The sequence below is a fragment of the Leptosomus discolor genome, chromosome 4 (assembly GCF_034619465.1).
Source record: "Leptosomus discolor isolate bLepDis1 chromosome 4, bLepDis1.hap2, whole genome shotgun sequence".
NCBI lineage: Eukaryota > Metazoa > Chordata > Aves > Leptosomiformes > Leptosomidae > Leptosomus > Leptosomus discolor.
The window spans coordinates 24,961,327-24,979,462 of NC_141394.1; the positions used below are offsets into that span (position 1 = coordinate 24,961,327).

An 18,136-nucleotide genomic window follows, 5' to 3' on the forward strand; every position below is an offset into this window, starting at 1 on the left:
GATTAACTACTCCCATTTGTAATAAGAATACAACGCTACGCTTTCAGAACGGAAAATGAGTATTTTTCGTCTCTCCTTCTAACAGTTAACTCAAACATGACTCTCTGATGCCCGATATGGAATTCACTTTTGAAAACATCATTGTTCTTTCAGTAGGTGGACAACGCAATCCATTAAATGGAGTTAAAATATTCCACCTCCTTCCTCTTCCCAACCACATAACAAGCTGTATTTATTCATTGCCAAATGTCTTGGCCACAGCGTTTCAAATTCAAAGACAAGAGAACAATTTCTTTCTGCTGTTGTTAATAACATCATTATGAACAGGGTCTTTTCCCAGGCTTTGTTTATCTTTCCTGGAGATAAGACTACAATCACAGCAATTGTAGGTTGACTCCTACTTAATCATTTCTGTCATGATTACTAACTAAAAATTTGAACCCAAGTTAATTCCCCATGATTTCACTACTGGTCTTTCAAAACCTCTTCAAAATGAGGGAGAAATCCAGAAACCACATTGCATCAGACTCAAACCAGATTACGCCACATTAAACTACACTGGACGACTACACACATTGCAACTGCCTTTAACTGACAAGCCTTTGAATATCCACATTTGCTAAAACTCAAAATACATAGGAATTCTAACTATTCTTTGGTGTTAAGAGGATCTTCACAGGAAAATTAATACACACCCCTGAAGCAATATTAATTTCAAAAGCATTAACATACACTTGCTGTTGAAGTTACCATGAAAACTTTTTTACCATATAGTCTGAGGAAGCAATGAATTCCACTGTAGAATTTTGCACCTCTGGCCGTTTGTGAGGCTCTCCGTAAGATCGTGTCAGAGGATTATACATAAATTCTTCAGGAACTATTAGAAAAAATGCAAAAGTATTTTTTTCCTCCCAAGAAGTTTATATATTTGTCAGCAAATAAAAACCATTATGGCATCTAGAAGCAAACTAATGCAGAGATACTTCAACTACCACAAATAACAGAAAAAAATTCATGTTAAGGATACATCAAATGAAGGAACATTTCAAGTATGCCTAACAACATCAAAGTTAAATAACTGAAAACAAAAGAAGGTTTATTTTAAACAGCAATATGTCCCCAACTTTAAAACACCAATGCAAATAGAGCCTTCCACAACTACCACCTTCAATCTGTACTGTTTCTTGTAACCTCTGGCCTGCACTGCAGACAGTATTAGCTGTCATCATGTTTCAATTTGCATATTGCAAGAGCAGTCAATGGAGGAAGATGATTTCATTATATAAGTAATCAATCGGGATAATAAGATTACATTTTCTTCATCTCCCAGAAAATTCCAAACCAACCTTTGGCTTCAGAAAATGCACAGCACATCTGACTTATGATCCAGGCATTTTAAAAAACACCTTAAGAACAGTCATTTTCATCTACATTTTAATCTAAAGTATCCATAGACTGATACGATGTAAATACTTGAAAAAACATTCTATAAATGCAAGCATCACCCACCACAAAAAACTTACCATCATTAACTCTATAGCACAGATTGCATTTCCACCTCCTTTGATCAATGAAAGAAACAAAAGGGTTGATATATGTCCTGCAGGACCTGCATCTCACTATTGTGCTTGAGGTTATTACTGGTAATTGCTAAAAAGAAACAATGGAAAACTGTAACAAAAGTACGCAACACACTTTATGGAAAACATTACTGTGCAGTGCAGGGTATAAAAGCTTCGTAGGACTAGATATTCTATCTTCTTTTATCTTTTTAGCTCATTTTCATACAGAGTAATTATGATGCCTGTTGAAAATATCTTCCCCTTTAAAGTCAGAAGAAAAAACATTTAATTAATTATTGTCTTAATCCAATCCCACAAATCAAAATGTAGCAAGATTTTTAGTGCAATTACGTTAAATTACACTGTTACAATAACACAGCTACTATGGTAAAAGGAATTATGAAAGACGGGACAACTTTGGGTGATTAAATATGACAGAAAACCTTACACAAAGAACAGGCACTATACTTGAAGACCCTTATTCATCTTTTTACATAATACAAATAAATTAGATGGAGAAGAGTTGCCTAACAGTTATGGACACAACTTCAATCTTACGCTGTGCTTACCTTCTATTGACAGCATTTATCATGCCAGTAATACATTCAACATGAGCACCTCTCCAAGAGGGCACTGTAAACACCTTTTACAGCGGTATCTGACAGTTCTGAACCCAGCATACAGAGCAGTAATTCAGAGCTTCAAGAGAACCACACAAAGATTTCCAACAACAAGGAAAAAATTTTGAAGGGCTTGTCTAAAGCTTTTCCCTTACAAATTTCAATGAAGTAGTAATTTCAAGGCTTCCTGCCCGCCTCCGCTTTAAGTCCCAAACAATTTTTTGCTACTTCTGTTAAATTTAGGACTTACATTTTATTATATTTTATTGTTTGAACAAAAACAGGACAAATGCATATATTAAATACATATATTATAAAAAATAGAGCTACTTTACCGTTAGGTCTCTGAAGGGATGTAGCAACAAACCCAAAGGAAGCTTAGCTTTGTTTAACAAAGCCTGTGTCTGTGGAATATTTGTCAACGTACACCTAAACGAGCTGAAAGGAAATAAAAATATTATGTTGAAAGTGAAATGCTAAAAGATGTTAAAAAGATTGTGTTAACACCTTATTTTAAAGAATTTTGAAATTTAAGCAATCCTATGTTTTACAAAGCTGATTTAATAGACAAAATTAATAGAAAGAGATTAAAAGAGTCACCTAAAGAAACAAATGAAAAAATATATTCCCTCCCTCCCCAGTAACTAGGTCAGCAATGCAAGTATACCAAAATGAACTTGCAATAAAGAGATAAAACTGGTTTAGGTAGAATGCTCAAGGTAAAATGATTTTTTAATATTTTTTTTTAATTCACGATAAAGTATTTTTTTTACGCATTATAAAGATTTTTTGGATGAAGGAACTGAAGAAGGAATACACCATTTACTAGTTCTCAGAAAGTAATATTTACATAAGAAAACAGTAGAAAAGGATCTGAAATACTGAGGGAGTCAAAATCTTTGGTGTATGTAAAGTGAAGGATGGACTTAAAGCTAAATAAAGGGCACTAAAACCCCCCAAACATACAAATAGTGCTGTTCAAAGTGTTCCACACCTGAGAATGATTTCAAGCCCCCCAGTTTTCTGATTTCTGGTGGGACCATGCATTGTCACTAGGGCAGTAAAATGAGTTAATTTGGACAATGAATAAATTTTCTTTTGGAATTAGAATTAAGCTCTTTGCGGGAGAACAATTTCCATTGTACCTAGCCGCACTTGGCTTGGAATAGTACATAATACTACTTAATGTGAACTAGAAGTGAAAGGATACATCGTGATTGCAAGATTACAACAGTAAAATATACTCACAGTTTATTCAGTGTATTTAGGCATGATCATCATAATTTTCTGGAAAAAAATCCTATGCAATATTACAAAAATATTCTATGAAATGTACTGTGTAACATTAAGGGGTTTAGTTATATATATATATTTTTTTTTTTTTTTTTCACAAGGCAAAGACTAAGCAGGTTTCTTAATGTTTTATTAAGTGAGCTACACTCACACTGCCTATAATGTATTCTGACGGCAGGAGAGTTTCAACATCTGTGCAAGGATGCAGAGGATAAACTTATTTTCAAGTGAAAGGCGTTATATTAGCTCATCACAAAGATTTAGAGTCAGGAGTTAGTTTAGACATTTTTTTTGACACTTTAAATAACTATTAATCACTGAAAAATTGAAGCTGCTGTTCTAGACACAGTACACTTACTCTGGACTGCAGTTTAATTTCCTAAGATCAGAATTCAAGTTAGGCACAGGTGCTGGAACTGAAGATACAGGCAAAATATTTCTATCTTGTGTAAGGTTTACTGGTCTCAAGCTTTCTGGCTGCTGAGAATGCTGTAGACTTAACCCTCCTAAGGAAGAGGACAGCTGGTTTACACCTGGATATTGCTGAAAAAAGTAAGAGCATTGCACATGGGTAAATACACAACCATGCTTAAATATCAACCTTAAGTCTTCTTGTAATACAAATTCTTACATACATGTATTAAAAAAAAAAAAAGATACAGCAGTAGTTAGTAAACCCCAAAAAACAAGAAGAGAGTTGTATGGCAGAAATTTAAAAATGAGACAAATGTGACGTACCTTCCAAATACGCATCTTTGGGCAAAATTCAAGTTTATGATACAAATCAACACTGGAAGTCACAAATAATCCTTCAAGCTTTCCAGGCATAAGAAAACAAATTCCTAGAAAGCCTGACAATTTTTTCCCCTTTCTTCAAAAACGTTACCATATAACTTTTCCAAGTTACAGAAACTGATTTTATCTATTTATATTTAAATTAAAAAAAAACACTATAGAAGAGGACAAAATGTTAGGTTGGAAAGCACCTTTGAGGTCTGGTAGTCCACCCTCCTGCTCAAGCAAGGCTAACTTCAAAGTTAGATCAAGTTGCTCATAGCCTTCTCCAGCTGAGTTTTGAAAATACCCAAGGATCAAAGATTTCGCAGCATAATCTGTTCTAGTGCTTCCCCACTCCCATTCTGAAGAATTTTATCCTTATATGTCCAAGTGGAATTCCACTTGCTGCAACCTGTAATTGTTGGGTTTTGTTCTTTGACTGTGTACTCCTGAAAAAAGCCTAACTCCACCTTGCACTATAGTGAAGATGAAGTTAAGTCTTTCAACTTAAAGAACATAAAATATTTCCTCCAGGTCACATTTTACACTACCTCCACAACAGTGAAAGCATTCCTGGATATTATACGCTAACTTATGGTACTACACTCAGACCAGTAAGGAATTTTGATCATCTACAACAGCAGCTTCAACACATTCGCCGGCTAGGCCTCATTTCAGGGAGTGGGATTTGTAAATCAGTATGTATTGTTTTCTCCCCATCACATGCACACTCCTCTGCATTGCTTCAGCATTTGTGTTTTGCCTCAGCGGCTGCCTCTTCTTCAGACTGCACTGCTTTTGGGTGACTCACATGCACAATGGGAGCCAGGTGATTGTACACAACTCCTTGGGTGTTTGGTGCTCTCTCTACCAGAAAAAGAGAGCAGATGCAGGCAGCCAGCTCCACTACACACCCAGCACAGGCTCTACAGAGCTCCTTCATCTGGACCCTATGCCATGCCTTGCTCGTAAGGAGATTTAATGCTTGAGATCATAGCCTGTAGTAGTGCTCTGAGCAAATGTCTATTTGCTGATCAAGTACTTCATCATGCTTCCTCATGGTTTCCTACCAATGAAGTACAGCTCTTCAAAACACCAAACCTTGAAACTGTGGATGCTGCCAGTAACTGGTGAAGCAAACTTGTTAAGCCTAGCTATTTGGAGAGACACTTGAAATTGTAATTCAAAAGCCTTCTAATGAGAAGTTAAGATCCAGAGATATGACATCAATGTTATACTTAACATTTATTGACTCAGAAATTATAAAAGAAAAATACAAAAATATGTAAAAAAGAAATATCATGCAGAAAAGACTTCTCCCAAAGTTACTTCATGAAGTAACTCAAATTAAAAATACAAACCTGTGGGTAGTGCTGAAACCCAGCATGATGTCCCGGATTACTGGGCTGCACAGGAGTAGGTGGCGCCGCATTTTGGTAGCCAGGCTGCAGTGTTGGATATCCATAACCAAAGGGCTTAGAAGCTTTTGATGTTTGGGGGACTGATGGAGCAGGAACTGGGCTGCTGGTCACAGAACGTGTCTCTGGAAGGAGAAAAGAAATCCAACACGTATTGAATATACTTACTATTTATTTCTTAATTTAAATGTAAACTCCTAAATGCTTAATAAACAACACTTCCATTTATAAGTTTTTGCATTATCCATGAAGTCGTTTATCTGCACTGACCAAATAAATTAGCAAGGAAGACGACTGCAACTATGCTGATAAAGGGGGTATAAATGGGAAGATGACCACAGACTCATGCAACTTCTAACAAAATGCTATTTTACCAAAAAAAAAAAAAGGCAACTTAAAAAAGCATTTAAACTGAGTAAAGGAAAAAAAAAAACCTACCACAAAAACCCCCACCCCCTTAGAACCACACTTTATTCTAAAATTTGCATTTGATATAAACCACAAAAGAGACCATTTGTGCTTAGTCTCTCCTCTATCACTTACGAATACTGTTAAAACATAAGGCTAAGGCAACAGAACTGTTCTCTGAATATAGACACAGACCTTTTCTGGAAGTAATGCAAGTCTCTGCTGTATATCCCGGCAGCGCAGTTTAGTCCCACTATTTTTAAAGCCCAAATTGAAAGTGACACATAGACCTAAATTCACAGAAAACCTAACAGTTTTAAAGAGATGAAACTACCCTTTAGACATGTCTACAAATGTGAGCTAAGTTTCAGAGGAATTTAAGCTTGGTAAAATCCAGCAGAAAAAGTGGCAGGCGAAGAAACTAATCACTCAAGAAACGAACTGCCAAGAAGCATTTGGCATGAGCACTCCAGGAGAAAAAAAAAAATAAAATAAAAATATCAACAGATTAAAGAAATTGAAAGTTGATCCTGTCACTCTAAGAAAAACAGAATGAACAAGTTATTTTTAGAATATGCCTTCAGCAGAACCAAGATGGTTAGTTAGCAGCTGAGAAATCAGAATTCATAACCTTGCAGCCATGCCTCTGCTACCCTTACCGCATGAGCTAGACCCTATGAGGACATCAATACCGGCTTTTTACTTGACAGAGATTTCACTTTACACAGGAACCCATCAAACTAAGCAAACTACTGTGACATTCTCAGAGGACAGAGCAATGCAAAAGAGCCAAAGGGGGAGGCCCTCAAATTAATCCAATTATCATTTAAAATATTGGCTAAGATACCTACATTGAACAGCATTTTTTCCACTTGCTCTCACTATGACAGCTCTACAGATTTCAAGACTGAGGTAGTCTGCAAGTAGATTCATTTAGAAGAAACCTGACACTGGATATTTTAGATTAAAAAAAAGCGCAAAATAGCAGCCAATTTCTTTAAATGAAGAAAAAGAAAAGAAAATAACCTGATCCAAGCATCTCTGCAAGTTGATATCGTTGGTGTCTCAAACTTCAGTGGTGTGTCAACTATTTTCAACTACTAATGTCAACACAATCAGGCACAGAATATAACCTAGAGAGAGGTGCCTGCTTTCACACAGAGCATACTTTCAGCACTATCTTCAATGTTACAATGGAAAGTATGACTTACGACACAGGGAAGTTTTATTAAATGGTTACCCCAACTTCAGTGTTAAAACAGTGAAAACTGATTAAAAAAGCGAGCTATGCTGTCTCTGATGATTGTCCCCATTCCTTTCATAAGCATTTCCTTTCACTGACTTGTTAATTAACAATAAACAACAGAAATCAATTAAAAAAAAGTCATAAACAGTAAACATTTAAGTCTTTAAACAAACAATTCAGAATTAATACATGATAAACTGCTTACCTGGATAGCCACCTCCTTCCAGGGCATCATAATTGTTCAGAACAGGAGATGCACTGCTTGTAGTAGAAGAACTATCAATTGCTGGAGGAAGAAAATAATTTAAAGTTAGGTGCCTCGGGAATGACAGATTTTTGAGAAATAAAAGACCAAGAATTTTTTCTAAAAACTTTGGTAAGAGACTGTCAAGAAAGATCCTGGGGAAAAAACCACCACTTCAGCCCTAAGACTTGAAAGCTATTACCACTGCAAAGAGGAGGGAGAGAAAGAGATAATCAACATGATATTAAAAAACAAACAAACAAGCACATGCCCAACAAATAGCAAGAGAGATCAATGGGAAAAGGACAAGAACAATGAAAAAAAGTAGTTTCTTGAAATCAAAAATATTTTTCTATTAAACTAAAAGTTCTTTCTAGATTACATCAACTGAAGCCACGTACGACATTTTAAAAATAGTCTGTATCACGACTTCCTTCACAACTGCAAACAACAGAATCCCATCATCTTCAGAGTGATTATGCACCATCCCCACCAGAAGTTAGCTCTGCATTTCAAAAAAACACCGAGAGGATATAAGCACAGTTGTCAACATACAAGACACTAGTTCAGGCTTTCCAATTTAATCACCATGTCACTCTCTACAGTTTTTCCCCACAGGAAACTGTATTCATAAAATTATATCTGTCTAACATAATTCCATATAAAACGAGTTTGCTCTTTTCACTAGGAAGATATTAACGATACACTGAGTTACAAATAAGAAATATTATGTACTTCTCAAGCTCTGCTAGGAAAGTGAAACCAGTTAGACAAACATATGAAAGAATATATTTTAAAAATGCTACAAGTAAAAATAATGCAACTTCGTAGTACTACTACCACTAATACAAAAAATCTATGCATCATTTCTGACATACAGAGAAGTTCTAGACGGAAAGTATAATCTGAGATATTTTGAAACAAGGTGTGCCTAACTTAAAATAAGAAAGTGAATCCCATTATTGAATATGCCATACCTTTCACTTAAGGTCTCTGCTTATACAGAACTTTCAAATTTCGTAATATATTCTTGAGAACTGTCAGAATCCCAACGCCTACAAGAATTACAATGTGCCCTGTTCTGCTCTCCACTTGAAAACAAATAGTTGACTCAAAACCAGTGAGTTGCATAGCTTCCTGCAGACCAAAAGTACCTTCAAACTCTAAGCTACTCACATGTCATGGAAATCTCACAGATTCTCTGTCAATAAAAAGCACAAGAATTTCCACAAAATTAAACAATAGTTTTTCTATCCTTAAATTAAGCTATAACAGTTGTCAAAGTTTACTTTAGCATAATAAGCACTAGACCAAAGAACATATTAGGAAGACAGAAAAAAAAATGTTTTATAAACAAAATAATATTAGAAGACACTGCTTAGACAAAAGTAATACTTACAACATGCTTTTACAGTTAAGTAATTATCTTACCAATGTAACTTTTGCTTTCAGAGTTTTCAAGAACTCTTTGGTTAAAGATCTAACTAGTAAGAGTGACCAAAAAAAATTGAGAAGCTACACAAACACAAGCAACCAGATGTCCAACACCTGTTTTTCATAAAACCACCAGCACAGGCTGAGCTAGAAAGCTGTCTATAGAACCTGTTTAGGATTTACATTAACTCCCAGTGACAGGGCATAAAACAGGCTTATTAATCAGGTGGCCTAGGTATTGAACCTGTGTGCTCTTTCACTCTTCTACATAAGAAAAATTTAAATACAATGATAGCTCAAAGGCTTTAGCAACGTAGAGAACTTTAGAGAGAAACATGGGAGGGAGTATGAAAACTTTGTCTCTGGTAGGTTCAGTGAACAAAGTAAGGAGACAAAGGTTGCAATCGATAGAAATAAAAATCTGACACATGCTTTGCCAAAAACCTTGGACTGGGATTAGGCAAAGATAATTATTTGCAGAAAATTCAGCAGGTAGCCCTGCAATTAAAAAAAAAAAAAAAAGAAAATGCTCTCCTGGCTCTTTCAGCCTACTCTTTAGAAAGCAGGCAGCAGCTGCATTACAACAGCTAAAGTAAACTTTATATCCCAAAGTGGAATTGTTTTCTAGGTGGTAGAGTCTAATTAGACTCATAGCATTAGGAAAAAAAAAGTATCTAAAATTAGAAAGTATCTGTAGATTTTAAAAGGAGAGTTATTCAAAAGTTACTATGCATAAGTTAATACTAATACTCAAGTCTGCTAAAAGATCAAATGTATTATCACACAAAGGGTAAGAAAGTAAAGAAACTGAACGAATAATCTGAAATAGCAGGAGTTACACTGGATATGCAAAGTATCCTAATACTTGTGTTCCACTAGGGGTGGGGGTAATTATATCACTCATTGACACTATCACACCTCCAAATGGGTGGTCCTTCTCTGCCTGGAACAATGACAAGTGTCTTTGGCTGAAAATGCTTTCCTCCTTGGAAAAACAACAGCAACTATTTTCTTCTAATGTTCCACCAACAATTCAATGTAACAGCTGAATCAGTATTATTCAAATCGATAACATGAACCCATCACACGGTTCTTAGTTATGGCCTGGATGTCATCATTGTTTTGCTCCATTCCTCATGGTATCATTAAGCGTGCACTAAGCTATTTTCACAGTATTCTAGTTTTACAATTTAATTATTTTAATAAAACTCAGAATTATATGACACTGATTTTTTTTTCTGCCTAGTTACAACACGAATTATAAGCTCAAAGGAATAGTTACAAAAGTTTACCATCTCAAATACTTAACGCCAGCACACACAAATGGGAGTAGTATATCAGCGAAGTATGTGCTATTACTTCCATCCATCAACAAGGGTACAAGTCTAACATTTAATCTCAAAAAGCTTTTTACACTGTTACCACTCATATACAGATTGCGAAGACTTTTCTTTAAGTTGAAAGAAAAAAAAGTTACCATCCAAGAAACTAAGGTGGTGAGAAACATCAAACTCACAAAACCAGGTCATTCCGACAAAATACAGGCAGAATCCTTGCAACCAAGAATGTAACCTTTCAATCGATCAGGACAAACTGCTTCTTAAAAAAAAATAAAAAAACTTTTAAAGTTCCCTACAAAGCAAGAGGTTAAAACTGAACCTGTGTGCCTGACCATAGAGGCGTACCTTAGAAGGATGAAAAAAGCAGCACAGATTAATTTATTGTCTTAAAAAGCACACTTGCTACCTTTCAGTACTTGCTTTACTACCTTAATTGTAAGAATTTCCTACACATAAAATGAGAAACAAGGTAAACACTGTTGAATGTAATGACACAAATGGCATCTAGTTGCTTAACGTAAGCAATTATCAGTGTAAGTTCTAGAGCTACTTATCTTCAGTTAAGAGTTTAAAACCTACAGCAAATCAAAATACTAAAAACATGGGAGTCTTGCAAAAGTTGTGAATATTACTGTGTTAAATACATAAAATATCTGATATTAATATGACCAAAAAAATAGACCATTTGCTGACCACTACTGAACTCCGTTTTGTTTACTATACTAGTAACAGCTGGGAAACTTCTAGTTAACTTGATAAATAATGAGCCAGAGTGACTTTCTGTGTTAAAGGAAAAAAAAAGTTTCAAGGGATGGAAATACGGAACAAAACTTGAGTAGGAAGAGAACAAGATACTGGTGTAAAGCTAAAGCCAACCTGCTTCCTCATCCTCCTCATCCTCTTCCTCATCATCTGAACTTGATGACAAGGGAGCTGGTGCAGAGCTAGCTTGATTATTAACATATCCACCATACTGCATGCCTGTGAAGTGGAAAGCACAAACATAAGAGTCAGACAGACAGGAAAGATGAGAAACGAAAGTCACAAATCATTGCATTAAGTGAGAGAAATTAGCCATTCTAGAGAAAATCCCAACATGCAAAAAGTTAAAACTACAACCCTAGACTACAGAACTATAGTTCATAGATGACTATGTGAGTAGTACAGTAGAAGCAGTTTTTAGTGGACTAGTTTAGCAAAGTATTAGTAGCACACAGAAGATAAGAGGAATTTTGTATATTTATGTGTGTATGTCAGGAAGTTACACACACAGACTTTCTAGATACGCATTTAAAATCTGTTAGTCCACTGGAATACTCTCATAAGTTAACATACAGTAATAAATGAGTTCCTTCCCAGATAAATTCAAATTGTGTTATGAACACATTACTATTAAACTTCCACTTGGCACACCTGCCCCTTTTAAGACAGGAATAATTCACACTGGAATTCTGAACACTGTCAGAAATTAAAGAAATATACTGCTGCTGCAACATGCGAGAGTACAAACATATACCTCAGCAACACACTCAGTGAAATTTAAACTAGGTAACCCCAAAAACTTGTTTAGTCTTATTTTTAAATTGGTGCCTAAATTCAGGGTCATAGACTCCTATTTAAGCACCTAAATATACTATCCACTTTTAAGGTCTCATGACAATGCAATGACTGTTAGCACTATCACTGCCAAACCATAAACTAAAGTTCTTTGGTAGTGGATTTTTTGTGCGTGTTTGGTTAGTTTTTACAGTATCTACTCTAAACATGTGTGAACAACACAGAAAAGCAACACATATACATACCATTTTAAAACAGAGTAAAGCACGCAGTGATTGCTTACAATTAATTTCCTACATTACTTAACATTGATGCAATTTCAGCACTGCCAAGAAATCTTAAGTTTCTCTTGTCACAGGGCAGGGTTAGCAAAGATTTTAAATATGCTTGTAGTCAGGCAGAGGCATCCTAAAATAAGTGCAAGTGACCACTGTTTCTCTCTTAGCAATCCGATGAATTGGTTTCAGAATTCTTCAGAACTCTTCAAAATTTTGCACTCTTGAGTGTTTGGGATTTTTTTTTTCCCCTGCAGAAGCACTGTGGCACCTTACTGTTCTTTATTTTAACACTATAAAGCACTACAGAAGTGTTGTATGTTATGCATAATCTGAAATGATCATGATAATTAATAATCCCCCTACCCACAACTCAAATCAACTATTATCAGCTTTTATTTTCTTTAATCTATGGGCTAAAAATGCTGTTAGTTTCATGGCTTTTTTTTTTTTTTAAAAAGGATCAGCGAATGAATCCAAAAGGATGACTTCCACTTCAGTTAAGAAAAAAAAAACAACAAACAGAATCAAGGTGAAGAGCATCTATTCAAACAGAGCAAAACAAAAAGAAAACAGAGCAAAACTGTCTAACAATATTCTTGGGAAACAGAACTTTCATACAGAGGTTAGTGCAAGAAGAGACTGACATTATTCCACTTCATCTACTGCATTAATACTCCCACAATCCCAATCAAGTTTCTCCACAACACAAGCAGTCACAATGATGTAGGCAAAATCAACCCAAGTGCAACCGAGGAGGTACAATGGTCCAGTTTCTCTACACTGCTAAAACATAGGACTAACTCAAGTGATTCATAGTCCCATCTTTTAGGAAGGCTACTGGATGCATTTGATAAGGAGGACAAAAGAAAACCATTCCCTGTGCAAAACCAGACTACAGCCGAGGAGACCGTCTTTTCTCAGGCCTGGGAGAGCTACTGAAGAATAAGACAGAACAACTGCATTATTGTGAAGGAGAAAACACAACTCAAAATAATTCGCATGTAAGCTAAAAGGGAAAAAAAGTCAGGGTGACAAAGAGACACACTGTAACAGAAAGCACCAAAATAAAAGATAGACACAGTGTAAGAGTTGAGAGACTGACCTCTAACAAATTCCATGTACACAGACAGAAGAAGAAAGAAAGTAAACCTAAGTGAAAAGCGCATGCCAACGCAAAAATTACAAACATGCGGAGATGAGAGAAAAAGACTGAATTAGCCATTCTACTAATGCTGCTTTGGAGTTTTTTTGCATGTTTTTTTTTGAAAACAAATGAACTTCTACTGCTAAAACTCCCCCTTTTCCAGTCACTGGTCACACATATAAAGGATGTATATGTTCAGAAAGAATACAGAGAGAGATTAATAAACAGACTAATGACACAGAAGTTTAGGAATCATCAACTATGTCACCATGAATCCTCTGGAGGCAGAGCTGGTTTGACTCTACCAGCCTTACGAGTTTGCACGGATTTTTTATTTTTATTGTCAGCAGTACTACAAATTTCTGCCATGAGGACACTCCTGTGTTGCACTAGCATAACTGTCCAGCCACAAAAACAATCTGAGAACTGATCTGGCTGAAGAATAACCTAGTTTAAAAAGCCATCCCCAGGTGGAGAAGCCTCCCCTTCTGGCTCACCTCCCAGCAATCCCACCAGTAGGCCAGCACAGGGGAGAATACAACTGAAGGGCAGAAATGGGTGGCTGAACAGAGCAGTTCTCAGTGCCGTCATGTGCCTAATCATGATTTCTGTTGTGACAACTCATTTCTGCTTAGTATCTTTTACAGAGTTGCTAATAATGTTAAATCTCCCACTCTCAAAACTGCAAAAAGCAGATTCTGAAATCATTACTTATTTTGAGTGAGATTACTTCATAGGTCTGGCTTAAAATGCAACCATGTGATTTAAATTGTCACAAATTTCTTTGACTGGAAATTTCTAAACCCTGATATCAGTGTACCTATAATATAATAACATTGCACTCTAAGGCTTTATCCCACTATATTTTACAGACACCTAGAAACGTAGGTGGGAGGACACAAAAGGATAAACTGGGATAAGAACTAATTTGCTTATGAAATAAACCATTCAGGTATCTTAAGTACAATCACCCATACCATGAAAGACTTTAAAACATAAAGCACACATTTTTTGTGGCTTAAGTCTAATAAAGGAGGCCCCAGCAAAATTGAAAGTGACATAACCAAATGCAAAAATAAACTATATTCTGGAGTTCTTGAACTGGCTCTCTACCCATAACCCTCACATTTTCAACAAACTTACTATTGCATTAAGATCTTAATATGACAAATAGTAAGTCTTACAAAATGAACCCTCCTCCATTCTTAAACTCTTTGCTTTAAGTTATTTTCATTTACTCATGAGCTTCTCTCATCAACATAAAACCTAAGGAAGTCTACAAATAATATCCAGACAGGACAAACATTCTCAAAGTTCATCTCTAGGATGCTGTTTTCAAGTAAATCAGTTTATCTGTATTAAATTTGTACAGATATTTAAGTAAGATTAAATACGCTTTAATACTTTTTTTTTTTGTCCTGTTAGAACTTAGCCAAGTAAACTATTAGAATATTTTAATTCTGTATAGGAATGCTCACACATTAAAACAATGAAATCCACTTTAAAAATTAATTCAAACCTGCTTTCCAAAATGCTTTCATGTAGACAACTCTAATAAAGAAAAAAGCCAAACCTGTCCATTTAAACTCTGCATAAGAAACACACTTGGAATTCTAACAACCCAGTCAAATACTCAGTAGCTGTGTTCTACTTTTTCAGCAGGTTAATTTCTACAAATAAAGCTGTATCACTTAATTGTTGATAAAAAGACAGTGCAAGAGAGCATCATGTGTTTCACACTCCTCAAATGAAGAGTCTGAAGTCTTCTAATGCTCACAGAAACATCGTCTAAACATAGAACATGTGTGTGATGACATGTACATGGATTTATTATATTATTGTAAATACAACTAGTTCAGTGTAAACTCCTGATGACTTATCTTCATATTCCTGAAACAGGCATATTGTTGGTTTTAAGGTGTGCTCATTCAGCTACGTGTTGCACTAACCTTCACTTATACGGAATTTAGTGAAGACTTCAGCAGCGACCGCAGTGATTTACATTTAACATACCAAGCGTTCACACATTACACAGAGATCACTGCAAGAACATATGTATCAGACATCAGGGCAAGCTCAGTTAAACAGCCAAAATCCTTTTTCTCATGAGAAACATGGTTATGTGATTTCTTTGAAAGATGAAGCAACAAGTTTTTCTCTAGGAAGCACGCTTGCAGTATGAATTCTACTTGGTACCAAAACCAACTATAAAACTGTGCAAGAACCAAGCACAGTTCCAAAAACTGATTTATCATTTTCCTTAAAATGGTACACTGTACAAAGGGCTTTATAGCAATGAAGAATTATCTTTTTGCCTCTAAGACATACAGAGCTGATTCACAGACAAGTTATTTCTTTCCACTCCACCAGAAAAATAAGGAAATAGAGAGAAAAGGGAAATTTAGACATTTTTGTCTGAAGATTTTTAAATTTAAGAACAAAAAACATGCTGAGTCACACACCATGCTTCTGAGAATTATTTTGAACACTAGACATACCACACTGTTCTCGATAAAATTAATGCCTACTTCCACCTCATACACAGAGTTCCTTTTCCATAAGAATTTTAAATTCTGAAATTACCAAGAGAACACAGCCAAAAAAAAATAAAATCGGTGCAGTAAACTAGATTTGGAATACTAGATACAGAATCACATAACAATCAAGAGGCAAGTCAAAACATCAGGGCAGAATTAGCATGGCTGAAGAAGGCTCAAAACCCAACTGATTGTCAAGAGGCTACCAGCATCAGAATAGGAAGTAGCTTATACAAGAACTCCTCTGTTCTCCCACAAGAATTCTTGAAGCAGCTTTCCACGGGAGCTTACAGCTAGGGAATAAGAAAATCATCCTATCAGTTTTAATTTAATACTCAAACTTGCTCTGTTTCCCAACGCAAATTGCCACTTTACAGCTAATTTTTCAATACAGACTGATCAAAAAAGCTACTTTTAAGACCTTCTTCCAAGAAGTTAAAATAGCCAGCAGCTTTTTAGAAGAATAAGCGAACTAAAAGAAGGGCTTATGGAGGAAGAGACAGGTAAGATTGCCAACAGGACAAACCAGCCAAAGATGACATAAGGCAAAAGGAAATCACACAGAAGAGCTAAGAGAAGCTAGACCCAAGGTGGTACAAAACAGGAACACTAAGGGAGCCTGATGAGATGTAAGAGATGTACTCCTGTCAGACAAATGCAGAGGAGCGGCAATAAAGCTTCCAGCACTCATGTGCACATGTGGCACAGGGCAGAAGTCTGTACTGTAACTTCCCATTCCCTTTTAGTACCTTCCTGAAAGGCCAACTCTGGTGACTGTGTAACAGATGGTGAAGATCGTGGCTGTGAAGAAAGGCTTGGAGCAGGTGTCCTTACTGACGAGACTACAGCAGAGGAAGCAGATGTTCCAGCCCCAGGCTTGGTAAACGGAACGCTTGGGCTCACAGAGTGCACGGGCTGTGAAGAATCAATGCCACCTGAAAACAACAGCAGAAAGCAGGAACACTTTGTATTTGCACAGACAACTACACAATGCAAACAATCACATTTGATTTCACAATAATTACAAAAACAATACAGTACTTCAAAGAGAGATGCCTTCAAACAAGTATATATGGAAAAGCTGGTTGTTTTTTAAATACCTATAATGTTAAAGACTTCATTAAAATGAACAAATCGCTCTGATAACTAACTGCAAAAAAGGAAAGCGTGATCAAGATTAAGCAGAAGCTAAATTGATCCATTTTTCATCCATCCCCACAACTTCGTGCTTTCACAGGTTCCCCTTCCCAGATAAGGGGAACATGTGGGACAGCTCCCCCTCAACATTCCTCCTACAGGCAGGAAATCTGAAAGCCAGCCGTGTAGCAGACCAGTGTTCTGCCCCCCTCACAGGGCTAGACTTTGCAATTTTGGTATTCAGTTATGAGACCCTTATTCCAAGCAATCTGTTTCAATCAACCCTGAGTATTCCACAGAACTTCTGATGTGTTTTAAACATCTGGACTACATATAATCTGCTTAAAAAGTCAGATTAGTGCTTTAAGAGATTTAATACAGTCCAGTTGAAATTCCCATCAGATAAGGACAATATAACTTCAATTAAGTTAGCTTTTAAGAGGGTTGCTCTTTGTTCATAAATTGAAAAAATCCATCATATTATGATTCTTTCTAAAAAACCTGACAGACCAAGCTGTTAAAAATAATAGAGAGCAAATGGTTTGACCAATACTACTCAGTAAACAAACACAGAAATCAAGCAAGACAAAATTCACTGTTTGTATTTGTACAGTACTTAGTTCCAGGATTCACCAGAGGATGCACATGCAATACTAATTTTGCTTTCTTTGCACATATAGGACTGTAGTTCATACAGTCCCTGATTTTTCCTTAAATAATGGATATTTGAAAGGACTTCAAGGGAGATTTGAGGCTTCCTTTAGATGGGGAAGAAGAAGGGGTAGCATAAAATGATCCTTCTGTTTTTCTAATTTACTGTCAAAATTAACAGCATACATTTTCACCACCTTAATGGAACTTTTATTTATTATGCATTCAAATAAAACATTGAGCATACATAGGCTTTTTTGCAAGTGTTATCAAAATACGTATCTCTCCAAAGTACACACACACAGCATTTTCTATTGAAATGTACTTGCTACAACCTCTGCTTCTACACACTATGTCTTGTAGACTCCCCACAGAAGCATCAGCACCTGTCAGCAGAAATGTTCTTGTTAGGGTGGCCACACAGCTTCCTCAAGCAAGATATGCAAGATGACAAGGGAAGTTCTTTGTGACGTTAGTGTGCTTACCCAAG

General features: G+C 36.0%; 1 protein-coding gene across 3 annotated transcripts in view; it reads right to left on the bottom strand.

Moving 5' to 3' along the window:
* The window catches only part of SEC24B (SEC24 homolog B, COPII component), a 44,267-nt gene that overhangs the window by 14,872 nt on the left and 11,259 nt on the right, over positions 1-18,136 (bottom strand). For 2 of the 3 annotated variants that reach the window (XM_086463705.1, XM_086463704.1), the window contains exons 2-8: positions 16,608-16,793; positions 7,530-7,610; positions 5,614-5,795; positions 3,834-4,018; positions 2,518-2,620; positions 1,524-1,650; positions 768-877 (exon numbers count right to left, since the gene is read on the bottom strand). In XM_086463705.1, coding sequence (XP_086319831.1) covers positions 768-877; positions 1,524-1,650; positions 2,518-2,620; positions 3,834-4,018; positions 5,614-5,795; positions 7,530-7,610; positions 16,608-16,793 — 974 coding nt within the window. Of the gene's footprint in view, positions 1-767; positions 878-1,523; positions 1,651-2,517; positions 2,621-3,833; positions 4,019-5,613; positions 5,796-7,529; positions 7,611-11,218; positions 11,324-16,607; positions 16,794-18,136 lie in introns of all 3 variants that reach the window. The other variant, XM_086463703.1, reaches the window with a different exon arrangement.